General features: G+C 37.0%; 1 protein-coding gene across 2 annotated transcripts; it reads right to left on the bottom strand.

The window, feature by feature from the left end:
* Positions 1-2,869: 2,869 nt before the first annotated feature.
* Positions 2,870-17,345, bottom strand: LOC142179372 (myosin-9-like). Of its 2 annotated transcripts, none has more exons than XM_075249102.1 (38): positions 17,211-17,345; positions 16,314-16,457; positions 16,068-16,213; positions 15,829-15,985; positions 15,580-15,638; positions 15,318-15,477; positions 15,062-15,211; positions 14,843-14,979; positions 14,610-14,756; positions 14,419-14,520; positions 14,277-14,334; positions 14,091-14,192; positions 13,146-13,183; positions 12,705-12,831; positions 12,409-12,591; positions 12,144-12,275; positions 11,904-12,013; positions 11,706-11,766; positions 10,862-11,039; positions 10,552-10,757; positions 10,288-10,407; positions 9,631-9,729; positions 9,114-9,335; positions 8,849-8,988; positions 8,032-8,146; positions 7,927-7,956; positions 7,589-7,840; positions 7,332-7,487; positions 7,048-7,254; positions 6,796-6,942; positions 6,036-6,106; positions 5,840-5,939; positions 5,707-5,763; positions 4,787-4,843; positions 4,620-4,700; positions 4,231-4,313; positions 3,778-4,118; positions 2,870-3,210 (listed from the first exon to the last, which is right to left on the bottom strand). In XM_075249102.1, the coding sequence occupies exons 1-37, from the start codon at positions 17,343-17,345 to the stop codon at positions 3,995-3,997; spliced, it is 4,593 nt and encodes a 1,530-aa protein (XP_075105203.1). In that variant the 3' UTR covers positions 2,870-3,210; positions 3,778-3,994. The 2 variants fall into 2 exon arrangements, with proteins under 2 accessions (XP_075105203.1, XP_075105204.1); XM_075249103.1 differs by having other exon boundaries at positions 3,904-4,118.
* Between the last annotated feature and the right edge of the window lie 1,433 nt (positions 17,346-18,778).

The following is an 18,778-nucleotide window of genomic DNA, read 5'->3' as shown; positions in this document are numbered from 1 at the left end:
CAATTCTCCCCCTTGGCCTGAATTTTCTAACAAAATAAACTTGATCCACCTTCTTCACAAAATCTTCAACAGGTCGCATCTCTAAATCTCCACACAAAGTATGTCTCAATGGTAAAATTTCTCAGATAAAAATCATGATTATCATCAAATAAGTTGCGGCTAGAACTAAACCTGTCAAGATGAACCTGTTTTGAACCTCGCCCTGATACCACTTGTTAGGACCAGAAAAAATCAGGTGTCATGCTAGTAAAGCAAACCCTCAATGACGATAAATCAGATAACAAAAGAAAAATCTACCAAAAGAGACACAAATATTTAACATGGTTCGGTCAACTGACCTACGCCCACGGCGGAAATAAGCAATCCACTATATAAAAAGAGAGTATAAAATATTGAGAGAATAACCTCATGAAGAGGCAAACACAAGTGACACACTAACACTAGTCCCGTAAAGTTCTCCCCTTAAACACGACTCTCAAACCCCATACGACTACAATATGGATAATGTTGAATGAGAAGGATGTATCTTCAATTTATAGAACTCCATACACTTTCCTACAAGAAAAAGGACTAGCCAAATATGTGAGATTTGTAATTTCCTTTTACAAGAAGGAAAACCCAATTAAGGTAAACATATTGCCCTTTCCTTCAACAAATAGGAAAACCAAACATGGTAAGAAAATTATGGCAAACACGTAACAATTCTCCTCCTTGGTCTGAATTTTCTGACAAAATAAACTTGATCCACTTTCACATAGCCATCAATAGGTTGCATCTCCAAATCTCCACCACGAACTTTGTCTCAACGTGCGTAGCACACCGGTAAAATTTCTCAGACAAAATTACGATTATTGTCAAATATATTACGGCTAGAACTGAACCCTCCAAGATGAACATGTCTTCAACCTCGCTCTGATACCACTTGTTAGGACCGAAAAAATTAGGTGTCATGCGGAAACTAGCAAAGCAAACCTTGATCAATGATAAATCAGACAACAAAAGAGAAATATACCAAAAGATACACAAACATGTAACGTGGTTCGGTCAACTGACCTACATCCACAATGGAGATGAGCAATCCACTATAATAAAAAGAGAGTACAAAATATCAAGAGAACAACCTCACGAAGAGGCAAACACAAGTGACACACCAACACCTGTCCCGTAAAGTTCTCCGCCTAAACACGAATCTCAAACCCCATATGGCTACATTGTGGATGATGTTGAATGAGAAGGATGAAGCTTCAATTTATAGAAGTTCAAACCTTTTCCTACACGAAAAAGGACTAGCCAAATATGAGAGACTTATAATTTCCTTCTACAAGAATGAAAACCCAATAAAGGTAAACATGTTGGCCTTTCCTTCAACAGATAGGAAAACCAGATATGGTAAGAAAATTATAGCAAACACATAACACCACCTTCTCCCGAATATCTTCATTCCTAATCTTATCCATCGTAGTGTGCCCGCACATCCACCTCAACATCCTCATTTCCGCTACTTTCATCTTCTGGATATGTGAGTCCTTAATTGGCCAACACTCGACCCCATACAAGATAGTCGGTCTAACCACCGCTCTATATAACTTACCTTTGAGTATCGACGATACTTTCTTGTCACACAGGACTCCATATGCTAAACTCCACTTCATCCACACCACCCCTATAAGGTGTGTGACATCCTCATCGATCTCGCCATCCCTTGTATCACCATCCAAGGTACTTGAAAATGCCCCTCTTGGGAATGACCTGTGATTTAAGCCTCACGTCCACTCCTGCTTCCATTGGCTCGACACTGAACTTGCACTCTAGATATTTCGTCTTAGTCCTGATCAACTTGAAACTCTTATATTCGAGGGTCTGTCTCCAAACCTCCATCCTCTCGTTGATACCGGCTCGTGTCTCATCAATCAGAACGATATCGTTAGCAAATAACATACACCATGGTACCTCCCCTTGGATACGGTATGTCAGTGCATCCATCACTAGGGCAAATAGGAACGGGCTGAGCGCCGACCCTTGGTGTAACCTCATAACAATCGAAAAATGCTCTGAGTCGCCTCCCACTATCCTAACTCGAATTTTAGCTCCATCATACATGTCATTTATCACCTTAATATAAGCGACCGCCACCCTCTTTTGACTCCAAGCATCTCCATAGGACCTCTGTAGGGACCTTGTCATACGCTTTCTTTTGTGTATACTATATAGTCTAGGAAGGAAAACAAACGTTCTGGCCTAGATTTAGCCTAGAAAGATGCAGCTCTCAATATCATAGATAATGATAGAAAACATAAGGAGATCTCCCATGTATTTAGTCAACCTTGATAAAATACAATGCACTTCATTTAGATGGCGATATACCTAAATTTTAAAATATGGGATGTTACACATCAATATTTGACCATCAAGGGGTATGTAGAATTATTGAGAAACCCCCCCACCCCCCCACCCCAACAACCAAAATAACCAAAGGTTTAGAGTTCAAGTCATGAAAAATGAGACTGTCTTGATGGGCAACAATTTACTCTCCTTAGTGAACTTATCCGGTGTGGATTCAAATTAGTCGGGTCAACAATTTCTGAGTATCAGATGCCGAACATATATTCCTGCCACTCCTAATCAAATTTATAACTTAAAATTTTATGTATGTCATAATTTGTTGTTCAACGAAAAGAAGAAAAAGGAAGAATAAAAATATAGCAACTATTTTAGAGAGAACTAAATATTTGACACTAAGTTACCTCCATTAATGAAATAATAACACTCTCAGATAAACAACTATTGACATAGAAATATGTGAAAACTTAAGGAATAAGGAGCTAATGTTATATAATGAAATCATCAATAATCTAAACAACTTGCTTTCTTGTTCCTCTTTTCTTTGGATCTTCACTTAATGGATTTGTGTGGGAAATTCCCAAAAGTTGTCCTCTCAAATTTACAAAAACAACAAGGGTCGTACACAGAGACGAATCCAAGATTTTAAATCAGTGAGTATAGAGTATCTCTATAGAGTATCACTGCATCCACCCTTACTTTGTAGCGGGGAATACAAATTTGGAATTAATATATATTTTTCAAAAAAAAAATAAAAAAAATTCAGCTGTATGTATAGTTCTCCACTGCCCTCTCATAGTACACTTCAATGGTTGGACATGATTATTGGCGCGTCTGCTCTGTGTAGTTTACTAGCTGTTCAATTACAACCTGAAAAAGAGTTAAAAGTCCACAAACAAAAATAAGTCATGCACCAAATAGAAAGCTCTTCTTTAGAGAAAAGGGAAAAAATAGAAAAGATACTGTAGTTACAAAGAAAACAGGCATTAGCAGAACAAATTTAATCGTTAAGAACAAAAAGAAGAAGCTAGACGACTAAACTGAGATACTCGTATAACCAAAATCAAGATAATTCGAGCTATTGCAGCTAAGATGTGCGAGAGAGTTGCATCCTGTTCAATGACCTAAAATGGTCCACAACGATCTGCTCATGTTGAAATGTTTAGATTCAAAAGTGAAATGTAGAGTGAAAGATAAGGCTTATTTCTGAAGATGCAGTTTAGGTACTGGGAGCAAGCTAAAAATATCAAATAGAATCAAGAAGAATCTTAAACAAACAGACATATTAGTTTAAGCAGTACAGTTGATATGGAGTTTTACTATAAGCTTATATGGAGAGAGTGAATCAGCTATGTCAAAGCCCTGATACTGTCGTGTTAATGATTTCAGACTATTTTCTTTGAATAGAATATATCTGAAGGCAACATAGGAACCGACCTACTCCGCTATCCACTGTGTTCGAAAGACTCAATTCCACACAAAGCAAATGTGAATCAAGGTTCATTTTCAATACGAGATATATCCATGAGATGTTTATTCTGCATTGTTTGAACATTGTATGACCTGATCAACGCATCCATACGCGTCTCCATAGCTCACACAAATCAAAGATGTGGGCTACAAGTTCCTAGGACTGAATTCTTATTGAGGGCGATTAGTCTGCACGTGGCAATAAGAAACTGAAGCCTGAATTTTCTCGAATAAGTGGGGGTGGTTCGATGTCTGCAATATCAATCTGATCCATTGATTTAGAGAGGTCATCAATTGAGAACGGTATGCTGCACCATGATCAACAAGTGTGATCAGCAATCAGTGAAAATTTCATTCTCAGGACGTGGTGCACAGAAAGGAAGAGGCAAAAGTTTAGGATAATAGAATCTTATAACTAACCTTGAATCATCATCAAGCAAAAAAGAATTGCTGACTGCATTATTAGAGTCTTCAGTCATTAATACACGCATATTGGATATAACCTGTCAAATAATTGTTAAATTCTATTCATATAATTGCTAGCAGAGGACAACGTAAGAAGATGTTGACAATTAAAGATGGAGGAGACAATGTTCAAAGCTGCATAAGCCAATCCCAGCAACAAATAATGAATTCATACTTTAGTGAAGCAGGGATTGAGGACATACTATAGAAAAATTGTTGTATCTAAATTGAGAATGGCCATAAAATCAATATGCACTACATGACGCAAAGGAACATCAAAATTATAGACTATCTGGTACCAAAATAACATCTAGAATATTTGCTGGACATAAGTTATGGCTTACATCTGGCGAAAGGCTATGTGTGCCATATTTGTCATCCCAATACATTGTGCTGATTCTGTAAAGTTGTTGAATGCTAAGCACCTGTTCATGATTCACAACTTAATGAAAATGATAACGTATGGGATCAAGAGGTAGCTCTTCGGAATATGTAGTTGTCCAGTACTTACAGGACAGAGATCGTGACTTATTTCATCCAATGTCTTCTTTGGCTTCTGGTGTATGACCTGGCATAGTCAAAAGGAGCACAATCAAGGATTTCTGCTGATGAAATATGGACAAGGCCCATTCCAATTCTTTGGAACTACAGTTTTTAGGTTTGTTCACTCAAATTTTGTGACACATATCTTCAATCATGATCATATTGCATAGGAATAAGTATGAAAAGAGATTTCTGTTAGTACAGGGCACGGACATAAATTTGTAATTGTAAAAGAATCTGAGAATCCAACCAAAACCTTAAGACAATGGGTACACTAACCCAGGACATTATAAGTTCCTTTGGAAACCTTTACTCAAACAATGAGGGGCAAATGTATTGCTTTAACACCCACCCGCATGTGTAATCTGGTTCTATGGTGTACACGTGGGCTGATGTTTTTTTTCTGCAAATGCTTTTTATCTCTCTTTTTTAGAAGTAGAGAGATAGGAGGTCCAACATGAGTGGTCTAGAGTAGAGGGAGATATAGTTGGCTCAACATGTTAATGAGTGGACCTGGAGAAATTTTATTGCTCGATGGGTTGAATTGAGAGAGAGAGAGAGAGAGAATATGGGCTGAGTTGAGAGAGAAGCCCAAAAGCGATAGATGAAGAGAGAACGGACCCAAAACCTTAAGGCAATGGGTGGAGCGACCTAGGACATTATAAACTCCTTTGCAAACCCTTCCACAACCGATGGGGGACAAATGTTTTTCTCAAACAGTACCACTAATTTTCTTCTATCTTATATTACTAGGCAAAATCTTGCTATTGTAGTTTATCGAAAAATATGCACTAAAAATATGCACTAGAGGACGATGTCCTTTGCCTTTGCTATCTTTCAGTTTATACATTCAGTTTTCTCTTTAATCCAGATAAGAAGATGCATTACCAAAAATCCAATTGCCTGTCTTATATGTTTGAGCTCCTCCCAAGCTAGTCCTGCATACTGAACAAGTTCCTTTCATCAGTGAGAAAAAAGAGTGGGGGAATAATGTTTAACAAGTGGCAAGAGACCAAGATACCTCATCAGTTGCTTTGTAGCACCAGTGTTCCAGTTCTGCCAAGCCAGTTTTCACATACTCACCATTGCTAAATGAACAGCATTCTCTTCTCAGCAGAAGGCTACAGGAAGGAGGCACAAATAAAGAAATATAAGGTTTAGTTTATAGTTGAATCGTGAAGTTAAAAAATATTATGAGATGCCCCTTGACAACAGACCTGTTAAATAATTGGACATTGATGAAAGAAAAGACTTGAGTAAATACTTTGCGTACAAGAAATGGAGGCACCTGAAATACCAGAAATAAAATAACCCTAATTAAGAAAAAGCCAGTAGGTACTTGTCCACAAGACAGAATCTACCCCACGTCTAAAAGTCGTATCTTGAGGTAACCAATATATTTCTTCTTTCATATATGTATGACTTAATTTATGATAGAGAATGTTCTGCCACAATGCATCATATACTTAACAGACGGTCACAAGTTTCAGAAGAGTACGGTCATCCTTCCTTCATCAAGAATATATTACTTAAATTACATGAAAGTAACTTCTTATCAAGTTCTGGAATGCATCTCAAATCCTATATCATATTAGTCACTTTGTGAAGGAAATGATGAGAGCTATCCAACACCATTGCTTCGCGAAATCACCTAGGTTGGATTGCAAAGGATAGTGGAGCTTAGGATTTTGCATAGTTTTAGTTCAATCAACAAGAACTATGGAGCGAGAATCTCAAGGATATTAACTATTGATGCTAGATCAGAGCTCATTGAGTATTCATCCATAACAAAGTAAAAACTATAAATCTCAAAAGTTGCCTGCGAAACCACTTCAGTCCTATCGTTATAGCTACTTTTGGTTCCAATTTTCTCGTCCTGTTCTACTGTTCACTGAAGTCCAATATTCAAATGGGCAGAGATAAGATGCCATTAATCTCACTGTTATAGAACCAGCAATATGTTTCTGTGGCTCTTACATGATTGACTTTCAATATGTTCAAAAAGTTAGCAAGGCTCTTGACAATTCCTTGCCAGTGAGCGATCAAAATTTCCTGAGCAGCAGCATTTGCAAGTGTACGTGCTGTTGACCCTTTAAGTAAACCTGCTCTGGATATTCTTGGTGCCTAAACCATACAGTGGAGCATGTAAAAAGTTTTCAGTACACCAAGCATCTGATGTTCTCTACTAAATTAAAATATTTAGATAAATCTACGGTAATATCTTTGAACCTGAATGCACAACCCCAGCAGTGGAGAAATCTCTTTCTTAAGATTATCACGGATCATTCCATAAATCTTTTCCACATATGCTGTTAGCTGCTGTTTAAACAACAAAGCAGGATATTTGGCTTCAACTTGGCGCAAGCTATCCGCTCCACCAGCCGAATCACCATCAATGAGAGAAAGATTGACACCTTGAGGGGTTCCACGAAAGCTCTAAAAAATTCTTTTATCAGCAAAAAGTGTTATACATAAATGATAAATATCAATGTAAAAAATGGAACTATTTTCACCTGTGTCATTCTCCCAAATAAAGAGGCTGATGACGATCGCCTGTGCTGTGGGGTCATCCCAGCAGCACCACCAGCTTTCAACGTACGTTGCAGCAGAAGCAACAAAGTAGATGCATTGGATAGCCAATAGGCTAACATATCATTGTTGTCCTGAGTCTACAATATAGAAAAACTAGTTTTTTAAGTGAAAAATAGACCTTTATTTTATTTATCTGCATCTTTCACTATTACAATGTATTAACTATATTAACACTGACCTCAATAGCTTGGCCAATGGTTTGTATTACCCTGTCAAAGATACTGGTTCGCTCAACTTCGAACGATCGCCACTGCCTAAGGCACTTGTAAATAATGCAGGCCGCAACAGGTCTGCCCTTAGAGAAGCCAAGGTGCTGTGCAATACACCGGATGAGCAAGTCCTGATACTCCTGTTGTTTATCATTAAGTGATTTCTGTGGTCTTCCCTCGACCTCGGAACTTTCCCTTGAAAATGAAGTGCTATGCAGATCCTTTACAAATTTCAATTGTTAGTCAACCAATAAAAGAGGACAGCAATATACTAAAAGGACAATTAATATGCAAGCCTTTGACTTACTACGTTACTACTTCTTGTGCTCTCGGTCCTCTGCCAATATCATAGAACAGGGAAAAGTAAGTTATAGATTTAACATCCAATATGAGTCAAGGTTTGCAGGATTACCTGAATACTCGATCTTGATCGTCCAGACAGCAATTTATTATTCTGTGCCATTGTCAGAGCCTGTTGGCGAAGTACTTTATTTTCCGACTCTAAGTTGGTGAGCTTTTCTTCAAGCCTATTGGTAAGAAGGAAAAAAAAAATTCATCAACTAAATCCTGAAAATGTCCAAGGTTCTCCGAGATGTACATTTTGTTGTACAAGGATATCACTGATAGACAATATTTGGTCTAATATTCCAAACAAGTGCTCAAAGCAGGTTTAGATCAAGAGCTATCCTTTCCTCGACATTAGTCAGAGGTGACTATGACAATCATTAGCCTCTGAAAGAGGACCATTAACTGACTGACTTCCGAGCACAACTTGAGCAATTAACCTTCAAGTCACAGGACAAATTTATAATGGTGTATGTACACATATAACAAAGAAACCTATTGTGTGAACGGTCTCATCTAAAAGCCTAAACTGAGAGAGGGAACATGTTTATTTATATATATTGTATAAAGCACTTTCCCTCACATGAAAGAGGTGGAAAGAAAAACTTGGTAATCTTCTTCACAGATACTAGTCTCGACTTTGAATCTGAGCTTTAGATCAAGTAGAAGAACAAACAGAAGGATATTTCCACTCGAAAAGTAGATTCTTAAAAAGGAAATCCGTTACTTGTCATGACCCCGCATTACTTAGCGTCGGTCACGGTCTCCCTGCTGGGTTGTGACCTTACTATATTTTAGTTATTTTAATGTCTCAAAGGTTGGTAATCTCTATTCTTACAGTATATAAGGAATAAAACAACTTATCAATTTATTCTAGTAGTTACCTGCTCACTGATTCCTGAAGTTGTTGAACTTTTTTTTCAGTTTCTTCCAACTTCTTGTGCTTTTCTTCACTTGATTCTTGAGCTTCAGCACATTTCCTCTCAGAATCATCAGCACGTTGCTTTTCCGATTGCAATAATACCTATATAAAGGTTGAAAAAAGATGAATTTACACTCATATCTATACAGTCTCTCCTTAGTTCTAGGGTGGGGGAAATGTCACGTTGAGAGAACATGGGGTTAACTTTACGAGTTCAGTGTCGTTACATTTAAAGTTTCCACTTCTGCATTTAAAGCGTCAATCTTTTCTGTATCCTCGACAAGAACCGGCTTCTCTTCCACGATCGAGGTGGCTTCTTCAATTGCTTTCTGAGCAGTCTCACGTTCCTTGACGAGCAGTGCATTGGTTTGATCCACTTTGCTTTGCACTTCTTCCAAGGAATTCTTCAACTTTGCTATTTCCTGGCCCTTTGCTTCTTCCAAGTCCGTCTGTGAAATAATGCATCAAATAGTGTCCCTTTCTAAAAATGGAAAACTTATCATAATCCACAAGCCAAAAAGCTATATTGCACGGACTCTCCAAAATGCTCCCACACCCGTGCCGGATCCTCCAAAATGCACCTGGTGACATTTTCGGAGAGTTCGAGCGACATAGCCAAAAAGCGGCAAAAATATTTAGCTTTCAATTAATATCTTGTTCCCGGATGATATCCAGGTTAATTCTCCACTGTGTTTACATATCAAGCAGGAAAAGGAAATACGCGATGTAATGCAAGTGTATTACCCTTAGACGTTTCTCCAACTGCAGACGCCATGTAAGTTCTTCAACCTGTTTTTCAAGCTTATCCTTTGCTTCTTTTAGTGCACCTGTTTCTCTTGCAGCCTGAAGGTAATGGAAATGTGTATTAACAATCCACAGTGATAGACACAAAATAGAATTTTACTCTATCAAATAGAAAACAAGAATTCTGATACATTTTTCTTGATATGTGGAAGGACAACTCCTTAGCAGAAAATATTAGGGGGACTATAAGTTCAGAGGAGCGATTAAGTGATCCATCATACTGCAGAATAGCTTTAGTCTTTTGCTATGCAAATAACAATAATAAAGGTGAATTATCCACCAGGGGCGGAGCTAGAAGCTGAATGCGGATTCGGCCAAACGCAGTAGCTTTTGCTCAAACAGTGTATTTGTGTTAAAAAGTTCATTAAATATGAACAAATATTAAATTTAGAGCCCAGTTATTAGCACTTGAAGTCGTCATTTTAAAACTCAGAACTCATAAAGTTAAAATCCTGGCCCCACCTCTGTTATCCACCACTTAAATAAAGGCCTTAGCTAGCAAATTTTTAGTTAGGACAAAGAGCGTCATCTCAGAGCAAGTCAAAGGAAAGTGAAAACTGTAATACAGAAAAAATGGGACAACAACCCTAAACCTACCATCTTTAGTTTCCGAAGCTCTTTCTTTGCAACCCTTCCCCTCCATCTGCATTGTGTTACAATTGATGCAATTATGAGTTTCTTGTAGTATGAAAAGGCTCTGTGTCCATGCCAATGTGCCTGCAAACTTTTTCTAGTTAATAGCAGAGACCACCAACTTGTTTGGGACTGAGGCGTAGTTGTTGTCGATGTTGTTGTTGTAATAGCAGAGAAGAAAAAGTATGATCAACCTTCTGAATCAATAGAAAACATAAGTAAACTAACTTGTATAATAATTGCTGCTTTAGTTTGTCTTTTATATCTGAATTCCTTTCGTGCAGCTGTCGCTCGAATTCCTGTCTGAAGAGCAATGACATTGATTTTGAGTCTAGTATAGGACTTTCGGGCCAAGTGTCCGCGCAATTTTGTCTGGATTCTGATAGAAGCAGCTTGTCTTTTCATATTGTCATACAATTTGCAAGCAAGCCTCCCTGTTGAACATTATAAAGCGAGAACACAAAACTCAGTAAGCTAATTACATGGTACTTATTTTTGCACTTATAAAGCATGGGCCAAGAGATAATGAAAGACAAACCTCGGCATGAGGATTGTAAGCAAATTGCAGCCTTCTGCAAAGCAAGAAAGTATTTCCGAGCGATATGAGTTCTAATTTTCCTTTGGATTGTCTTAGCTGCAGTGGCTAGTTTCTGTGCTCTGTGTGAATCCAGCTCAGCCATCTGACCAGCTCTGAGAAAAACTTTCGTTTTTCCGATCTGCAAAATCAATCCGACCTCTCTGAGAAAAAGTGGATTCATAAATTTCGGAATTCATGTTACATTGAATAAAAGAGCATCAACCTTAAGAATGCTGCATGTAAACTGTACATGACAATATTGTGGAGAACTATCCCAAACAAACGAACCAATTTTAACCATGCGAATAGTGGATAGTAATAGTCTTAACCCTTAGCATACAAAATGATATGGTAAGCAGTGCCAGCCTACACTCCAGCTGTCCGTAAACAAAATGGATATAAAAGTGTTGCAGATAACAGACAAATTAACCATGGTTTAGATATATGTGTGATATGAATGACTTCTCAAATTAAAAACATGATTTTCTTTTCTTTTGGTGAAAAAAGACGGCAATGGAAAACCTAGCTCCTTGCTTGAAAATGAGAACAATGTAATTCAATGTAGAATGGTCAACCTGAGATTATACCTTGCAAATTAGGTATAAAAGATATGTTAGATGAGCCATATCAACAAGTTGAAGAGGGTTCTACTACATTGATTTTCTACTTAAAGTCTAAAACTACAGAGAGTGCTAGACGAGAAAGAGATATATACACATAACTGAATAACAAAAACGCTATCGATTGTGACGTCAAAGAACTAAAAAATGAGCTTTGTAGAAAAGCAAGAAAACTGTCATATAACCTGAGAACCAGCGAGCCCCATCTTTTCCAGAATCTTTGTGCATGCAACTTTTTCATCGGCACTGCTCACAAGCAGGTCAAATCAAGATAGCATGTCACTTCGCCATCAAGAAGTCAAGACACCGTAAATTAAAGTTTTCTTTTATATTTTTGAAAAAAAAAAGTTGTTTTGGTGTAGGAATTCAAAATCAGTACTTACTGTCCTTCCAAGACCTCTGGAGCAAGAAGACCAAATCGGTTTAGAAACTCAAAGAATGTCTTACGGGTAGGGTAACCAGCACAGCTAATTCTAATTGCTTCTAGAACACCCTGAGAACAACAAAATATAAGTGTATAGTTCAAGGGTAAATGACAACAACATACCCAGTATAATCCCACCGTATAGTTCAAGAGTACAAAAGGAAATTCTTCATCCAAAAATGTCAAAAGTTTTACTCACACCACAACGCAGTTGCTGCAAAATGTTAACATTCTCAAAAATTGCAGGTTTCAATTGATTGTTGGGCTTCACACATCTGATATAATGAGGTTCCGTAGAATTCAGAGTTTCCATCAAAGATGTAAGTTGTAACTGCACCAGTTTAATCAGAATATCAGGTTTTCACCTACTTAAAGCAGTAAGGGTTCGGCAATTCTGTTATGCCATGATGAAAAATATTCTCAGTTCACCAAAATCCATCAAAGGTAAATAAGTCAGTAATTACCTTAAAACGGGAACCGATGGATGAGAACTTCGACGATTTGGCTGATGATTTAGTTGCCTCCTCAGCAACAGGAGGGAAGAGGCCAGCTACAAATGAGCATTTGGAAGCACTCAACAAATCTTGATGCTCAGGAACAACATAGTCTTTGTTCTTATCCAAAAATTGATCAGACTGGTATTGAACCTGAACAGAAAGTAAGCGAAACTCTTACGACACCAAAACCTTTACTGTTAGTAATGCCCTATATCCAACACAAGAACATTTGACAGCATCTAGTTCAAATGAATATAATTTACCTCTCCAGCATAATGAGCAATGGTAAAATCAGTGCGGGACAGTTTTGGTTTGACAAATCGTTTGTGGGACTTGAATGTCTGATAAAGCTTCTGAGAGAATGTTTCATGAGTTGACTTGGGGAACATACTGGAAGAGTCCATTTCAAAGAGAATGTCAATTCAATCATTCAAACATTAAATGCAGGGGAGCAACGCATATAGCAGTATGACACTCATATATACAGGGGCGGAGCTAGAAGTTCGAGTACGGGTTCGGTCGAACCTAGTAACTTTTGTTCAAACAGTGTATTTGTGTTAAAATAGTTATTAAATATGTACGAATATTAAATTTAGAACCCAATTATTAGTACTTGAAATCGTCGTTCTAAAATCCAGAACCTTTAAAGTTAAAAATCTGGCTCCTCCTCTGCATAGATAAAGATGAAGTGTTATACATCTTACCAGGCTTCATCAAGAAGAGCGATGATACCTCCAGGTTTCTGAAAAAAGCATTATAAATCAATTTACAAAATGCCACTTCAAGATGGTGTAGTACAAAAAAACCGGTAGGCTGCTTTAAGTGGAAAGTGATGAACCAAAAGAATCAGTGAATGCTGAGAAAGGCATGGTGAATTTATGGGAGTTATTCTTTTCTTTCATTGCACCGCTAACTTTATAATTTCTAATACCATACTTGGATCTAATTGGAACCTAATAGTATTGGTTTCCTCTAACGAAACAGGTTCTATTACACATAAACCAAATAAAGAAGTCCACCGGCAAACTAAAGATAATGTAGTGATACAAGTAAATGAATCAAAAACTCATTACCTTAAAGGAAATACCATGACAAAGGAACTAAAAGATCTAACGGTGTCAATAAGTAAAAATGAAATAATTAAAAACTCTCTTTTAAGTAGTCGAGTTGCATCACTTGAACAATTTCTAACGATTTCCTATTATACCACCAAATTTATGTGCAAGGCACAAGCATGCAAATTAGTACTACCTCTATTCCATTTTATATGGCACTATTTCCTTATTAGACCATTCCAAAAAGAACGCTACCTTTCTATATTTGGAAACAATTTAACTTTAATCTTCCGATTGTATCGTTACTGACATGCTTTTATGGCCACAAAAACCTCATGGCATGTTTAAAACTACAAGTTCCAAAAGTCTTTCTTTCTTTCTTAGACTCCCTATCCAGTCAAACCTCGCCCCATAATTGAAACGAAGGGAGTATTAGAAAGTCAGGATCAAAGAAAATTCTGACCAACTCTCACTACACAAGTCTCCTTTCCCAGTTGCTTTTAGTGTTGTAGACAAATGACAAGTAGAACTCAGAGAAACAGAAATACATGTACATATGAAGGAAAGCTTCTTCTGCTAACTAAATGAGGAAACCTTTTCAATAAGATCCAGAACATCTTGATTGTCCACAAATTCTATGTAGCTCCAATCAATCTCTTCTTTAGTGTATTCCTCCTGCTCCATCTTGAACACGTGCTGAAATGCAAATTTTTCACTCTAGTTCAGTTTTGGCTTAGATGAAATGGACAGAAAATGCTCTAAAATTTCAACTAGAAATACCTGGTTAAAATGTTGCTGCAGCTTCTCATTTGTGAAATTAATGCAGAATTGTTCAAAACTGGGACACAAAAGTTAATGAGTCAATGAGAAAACACAACATTTAACAATTTTCCTGTCTGTCCAAGAACGATTTGATGCATACCTATTAAGTTTAAAACTTTCAAAACCATAAATGTCAAGAACACCAATTAGAGATTTTGAGTTCGGATCTTGACCAATCGAGTTATTTATTTTGTCCACCAACCTATAAACAGTAGAAAACGATGCACCTTAGTGTCAAATAATCAGTAAGAAACCACATTTAACAATCTGGTCCAGATGATAGAATCATACCAGTCAAATAAGCGAGAATATATCGTTTTAGCAAGCCCATCTCTACTAACTGCTGCACCATTAGGATCAAGACTTCTCTTTATAACTTCTTCAGGTGTGACCATTACACGTTTCAATAGCGCATCTTCCAAATCATTAAGATCACACCTGATAGAAGAATTAAATCACATCAAACATTCTTGACAAAGAATAAATTAATAGAGAGAAGTAAAATTTGAAGCCCAAGAACATACGCCAGAAGCTCAGCAACAGTCTGAAGATGGAACTTAGATTTGTCATCTTTTAAAACTGATGAGTCAATTTCTTGGCCCTTTGAAAAGTTAATATTACCAAGATGAAGAACAGAAGCCACTACTCTAAAAATTGCTTCCTGAAAAAGAAACAAGGAATAACTTAGACTCTGAATCAAAAATAAAAATTTGCAGCACAAACTAAATGAACAACGACATTACCTGCTCTTTCTCACTAATGCCAACAATATCCATGGCCCTCCTTGTTGCAAGATAATCTTGAGCATCACTTACACCAACTAGTTCGTAGCAATTCGATTGATTAAGATAGTGAAATGATTTAGGATTCCCCAACTTATACTTTTCAACCTCCTGTTAAGATAGGAAAACTGTCAAAAGGACATCATGACTATCAAATAAATTTACACCAAGAGATGAAAGATATTAACAAAGAGAGAAGCTATGAAATCTGATTTACCTCCTGGGGTGCTGCACATAGAAGGTAGAAACAATGATAGTTGCGTTCAGGATCTGAAACTTGGCAAACACGAGATCTTTCAAGGAGGTAAGTTCTAATAGCTGCACCAGATATTCTTCCACTTTTGTCAAACTGAATCTCCACAAATTTACCAAAACGACTGCAACAACATATGTAATGAGCATTCAGAAGAAAAAACATATGCCAAAGCAACTAAATGAGTCACTTCTTGATTGGAAGCATGAGCAGAACAGTATCTCACCTTGAATTGTTATTTCTAACTGTTTTGGCATTGCCAAATGCTTCAAGTACTGGATTTGACTGGAGATAAAACAACAAAAAGCTAAAAGAATGAGAAAACCAGTAAAGAAGGCTTCTAAGAAAACGACAGACAACCCTTAAGCTTGAAGACTTAAGCCTAAAAAGCGAAGTGTGCCATTAGCTTACCTACCTAAGTTTAAGGAGTAAAGAGTTTAAAATAAGCTAAACTCATCAAGATCATACAGCTTACCTCTAGAACTTGCTGCTCGACAGTTCTCCCTTCAGTGCCTTTACGGCCACCCAAATAAGCAAGGTATTGCATAAGCATTTTAGTAGTTTCAGTCTTACCAGCCCCACTTTCACCACTGACCAATATAGAATTGCTTTTACCTTCATTGATCATTTGCCTGATTCATTTTGATATCTCAGTTATGATTGTATACTTTCTGAGGGTAAATCTTGTGGAATGGAAGTTGAACACATGAGTACCTGTAAGCGGCATCAGCAATAGCAAAGACATGAGGACTTAGTTCGCCAAGCGGGGCTCCCTTGTATTGTTCCATCATGTGGCGATCGTATAGATGGGGCAGCCTTTGGAATGGATTGATGGCGATGAGAATACTTCCAGTATAAGTCTGTCATAAAGTCACATTATTATACAAGATTATGATTGAACCACCCTTAGATGCAGCAATTCATTCTCACCAATCTACAGAATATGGACCATAAACTTACATAGATTTCATTGAGTTGATATCTTGCAGCCAAATTCTGCAAGACGCCAGGCTCATGCAAATATGATAACTTGGTCATGTCATCGACTCCGCCAGCAGGAGCATCTTCATCTTTGGGATATATTTTTGATAAATTTGCTGTAACCTAGATGAATTGAAAAGTGAAATATATGTAAACTGTTACGAGCCAAGACGTTGCCAATTTAGAGGTGTGTTTCTTGCATTGAAATTTGTGTCAACACAAATTAAGAGGAAACCAGACTGCCTTTTATTAAGACATTCTTAAACAAAAAAAGAAAAAAGAAAAAGAGTAAATTGACGTAAATCAGACCAATGATGTTTCTGCCTTTCACTAGAAGGTTATCAGATGCTGAGACTGCTGCATGTCAAAATATTGGTTCAAATACTCCCCCAGAATAAGTGGAAAGAAAGGATATAGTGCAAAGACAGTTCAAATATATGTCAATACTCCTCGCACTCCCCTTGTCATGGAACTATAATATAACTTCTAAGCTAATGTGGAAACGACATACACTCTTAAACTCACAAACTATGCAAAGTTGTACTACTAATCAAGATCATGCTTAAATTCTAAAACAAACAATGCCGAGATACTCGTGAATAAGATCCTGTGCACTGGCAAGTATTTGAATAACACTATGAAGTTCATAATCCAGAATACATTCATTTGCAGTTTTGACAATGGATTTCCCACTCGAGATTCGTCTAAGTCAATAAAGAGAGATTAATCAGTTAGCGGTCAGAAAATCAGCTTGTCAGTTAAGTATCTCCTTAAATGGATTCCAAAATACACATTGAAATTGCTATGGGAAGACAAATAAGTAAACTGAAACTGCAAGAATAAGATACCGTTCCCTGTAAAAGAGCTAAGACATACCGTCCTCCCATCAGATGTCTGGACCTGAACATCCTGTCCATTAATCTGTGACACTTGTCCATCAATCCAAGCAACTGATTGATCCTCAATCCATACATGAGAACCTACAATGATATTTACTGGAGTGCTCTGCATACAGTTTTACCTTTCCATCAGACCAAAAGCAGAAATTCTTTTTTTTTTTAATCTTTTGTTTAAAACATCACAGAAAGAATATAGTTATTTACTTATCAAGCGATAGAGGCTAAAAGAATAGGAACACATGCTCCATTATAAAGAATAAGTGTTTGTTGATGCTAAAAATTTCAGAACAGCATTTCAGTGGGAAAAAAGGGTTCCTTCACGTGTTGGAGGATCCCGTTAAAGATAAAACCACATATTTTCCTGTTGATCAGTCACTATACCCATACTACTGTGAGATTGTAACATCATGAAAATATGCTCTCATTAGGTTCAGCTTATAATTAGTTTGCTGGATAACTACGCCTGTATATCTTTTTCCCAAGACGAAAAAGATAAGAAAAGAAACTACTGCCGTATCTGAAGTTCGTTGATGACTACATATCTGAAGACTAAAGTAAATGAACAAGGAGAAGAGCTTCTCCCTGATTTTTTGCTCCCCCACCCTCAACTAATCCCAACCCATTATTGCTTTTCGGATGTGCAGACTTATACAGAAGGAAATACAACTCAACGAACTCATGAAACCAACTTTCTATTTCTGTCACACTCTTTTCAGACAAAATTAATAAAATGTTAATCTGGAAAAAACATTTTTGAGTTTTTCACCTCGTTTGAAATTTGTCGAAGACCTCAATTCACTACTACACTCAAACTTCTGTTCTTCATAATTTAAATTACACTCCATCCAATGCTTCCTCAATCCCTGACTAGTGGCTATATAAATCAACTACACCTCAATCTCACACTCGTTGGGCTCAGCTATATGAATCATCTGTTCCAATTTATTCATGTCCTTCCATTCAAATACTAAATAATTTGTCTTTCATATCAGGGATTGAGGTCCTCTAAGTTACCTAATGTAGCTCTAAATTATCTAAAGTTCCCATGAAGTTTTTGCAAATACATGAGCATTGAGCCAATGACTTTGGAAAGATATTCAGCAAGAATAAAACATTTCCCAATTAGTAGTACTATAAAAACAATAACAATAACAACTACAATTATGTTTTGAACCTAAACTAGTGAGAATAGGCTATATGGATCCTCATTATCCACCCAATATAAAACCATTTACCAATTAGCACTATACAAACAATAACAAACAACTATGTCTCAAACCCAAAGTAATAAGCATCCATTGTATGAATCCTCGATATCGACCCCGTTCCCATACTTAAAATGTTTGTCTTTTAGATAGATTAGGTTTCTCTAACACTAGTCCTTAAATTTCAACTAGTAAAAATAACACACTATAACTCACGAAATGATTAATACTCGAGAAAACATGCCATGATCTTAAATATTCCCTCTTTTCCATTTTATGTGGTGGGATTCAAAGTACAAGGGTCAAACTGCTTAATTTACAGCGTGATTTCTGACATAAA

The sequence above is a fragment of the Nicotiana tabacum genome, chromosome 3 (genome assembly GCF_000715075.1).
Source record: "Nicotiana tabacum cultivar K326 chromosome 3, ASM71507v2, whole genome shotgun sequence".
In the NCBI taxonomy this organism is placed as follows: Eukaryota; Viridiplantae; Streptophyta; class Magnoliopsida; order Solanales; family Solanaceae; genus Nicotiana; species Nicotiana tabacum.
Note: the sequence above shows the minus strand (reverse complement) of the source record. Positions and strands in the feature narration are given on the sequence as shown.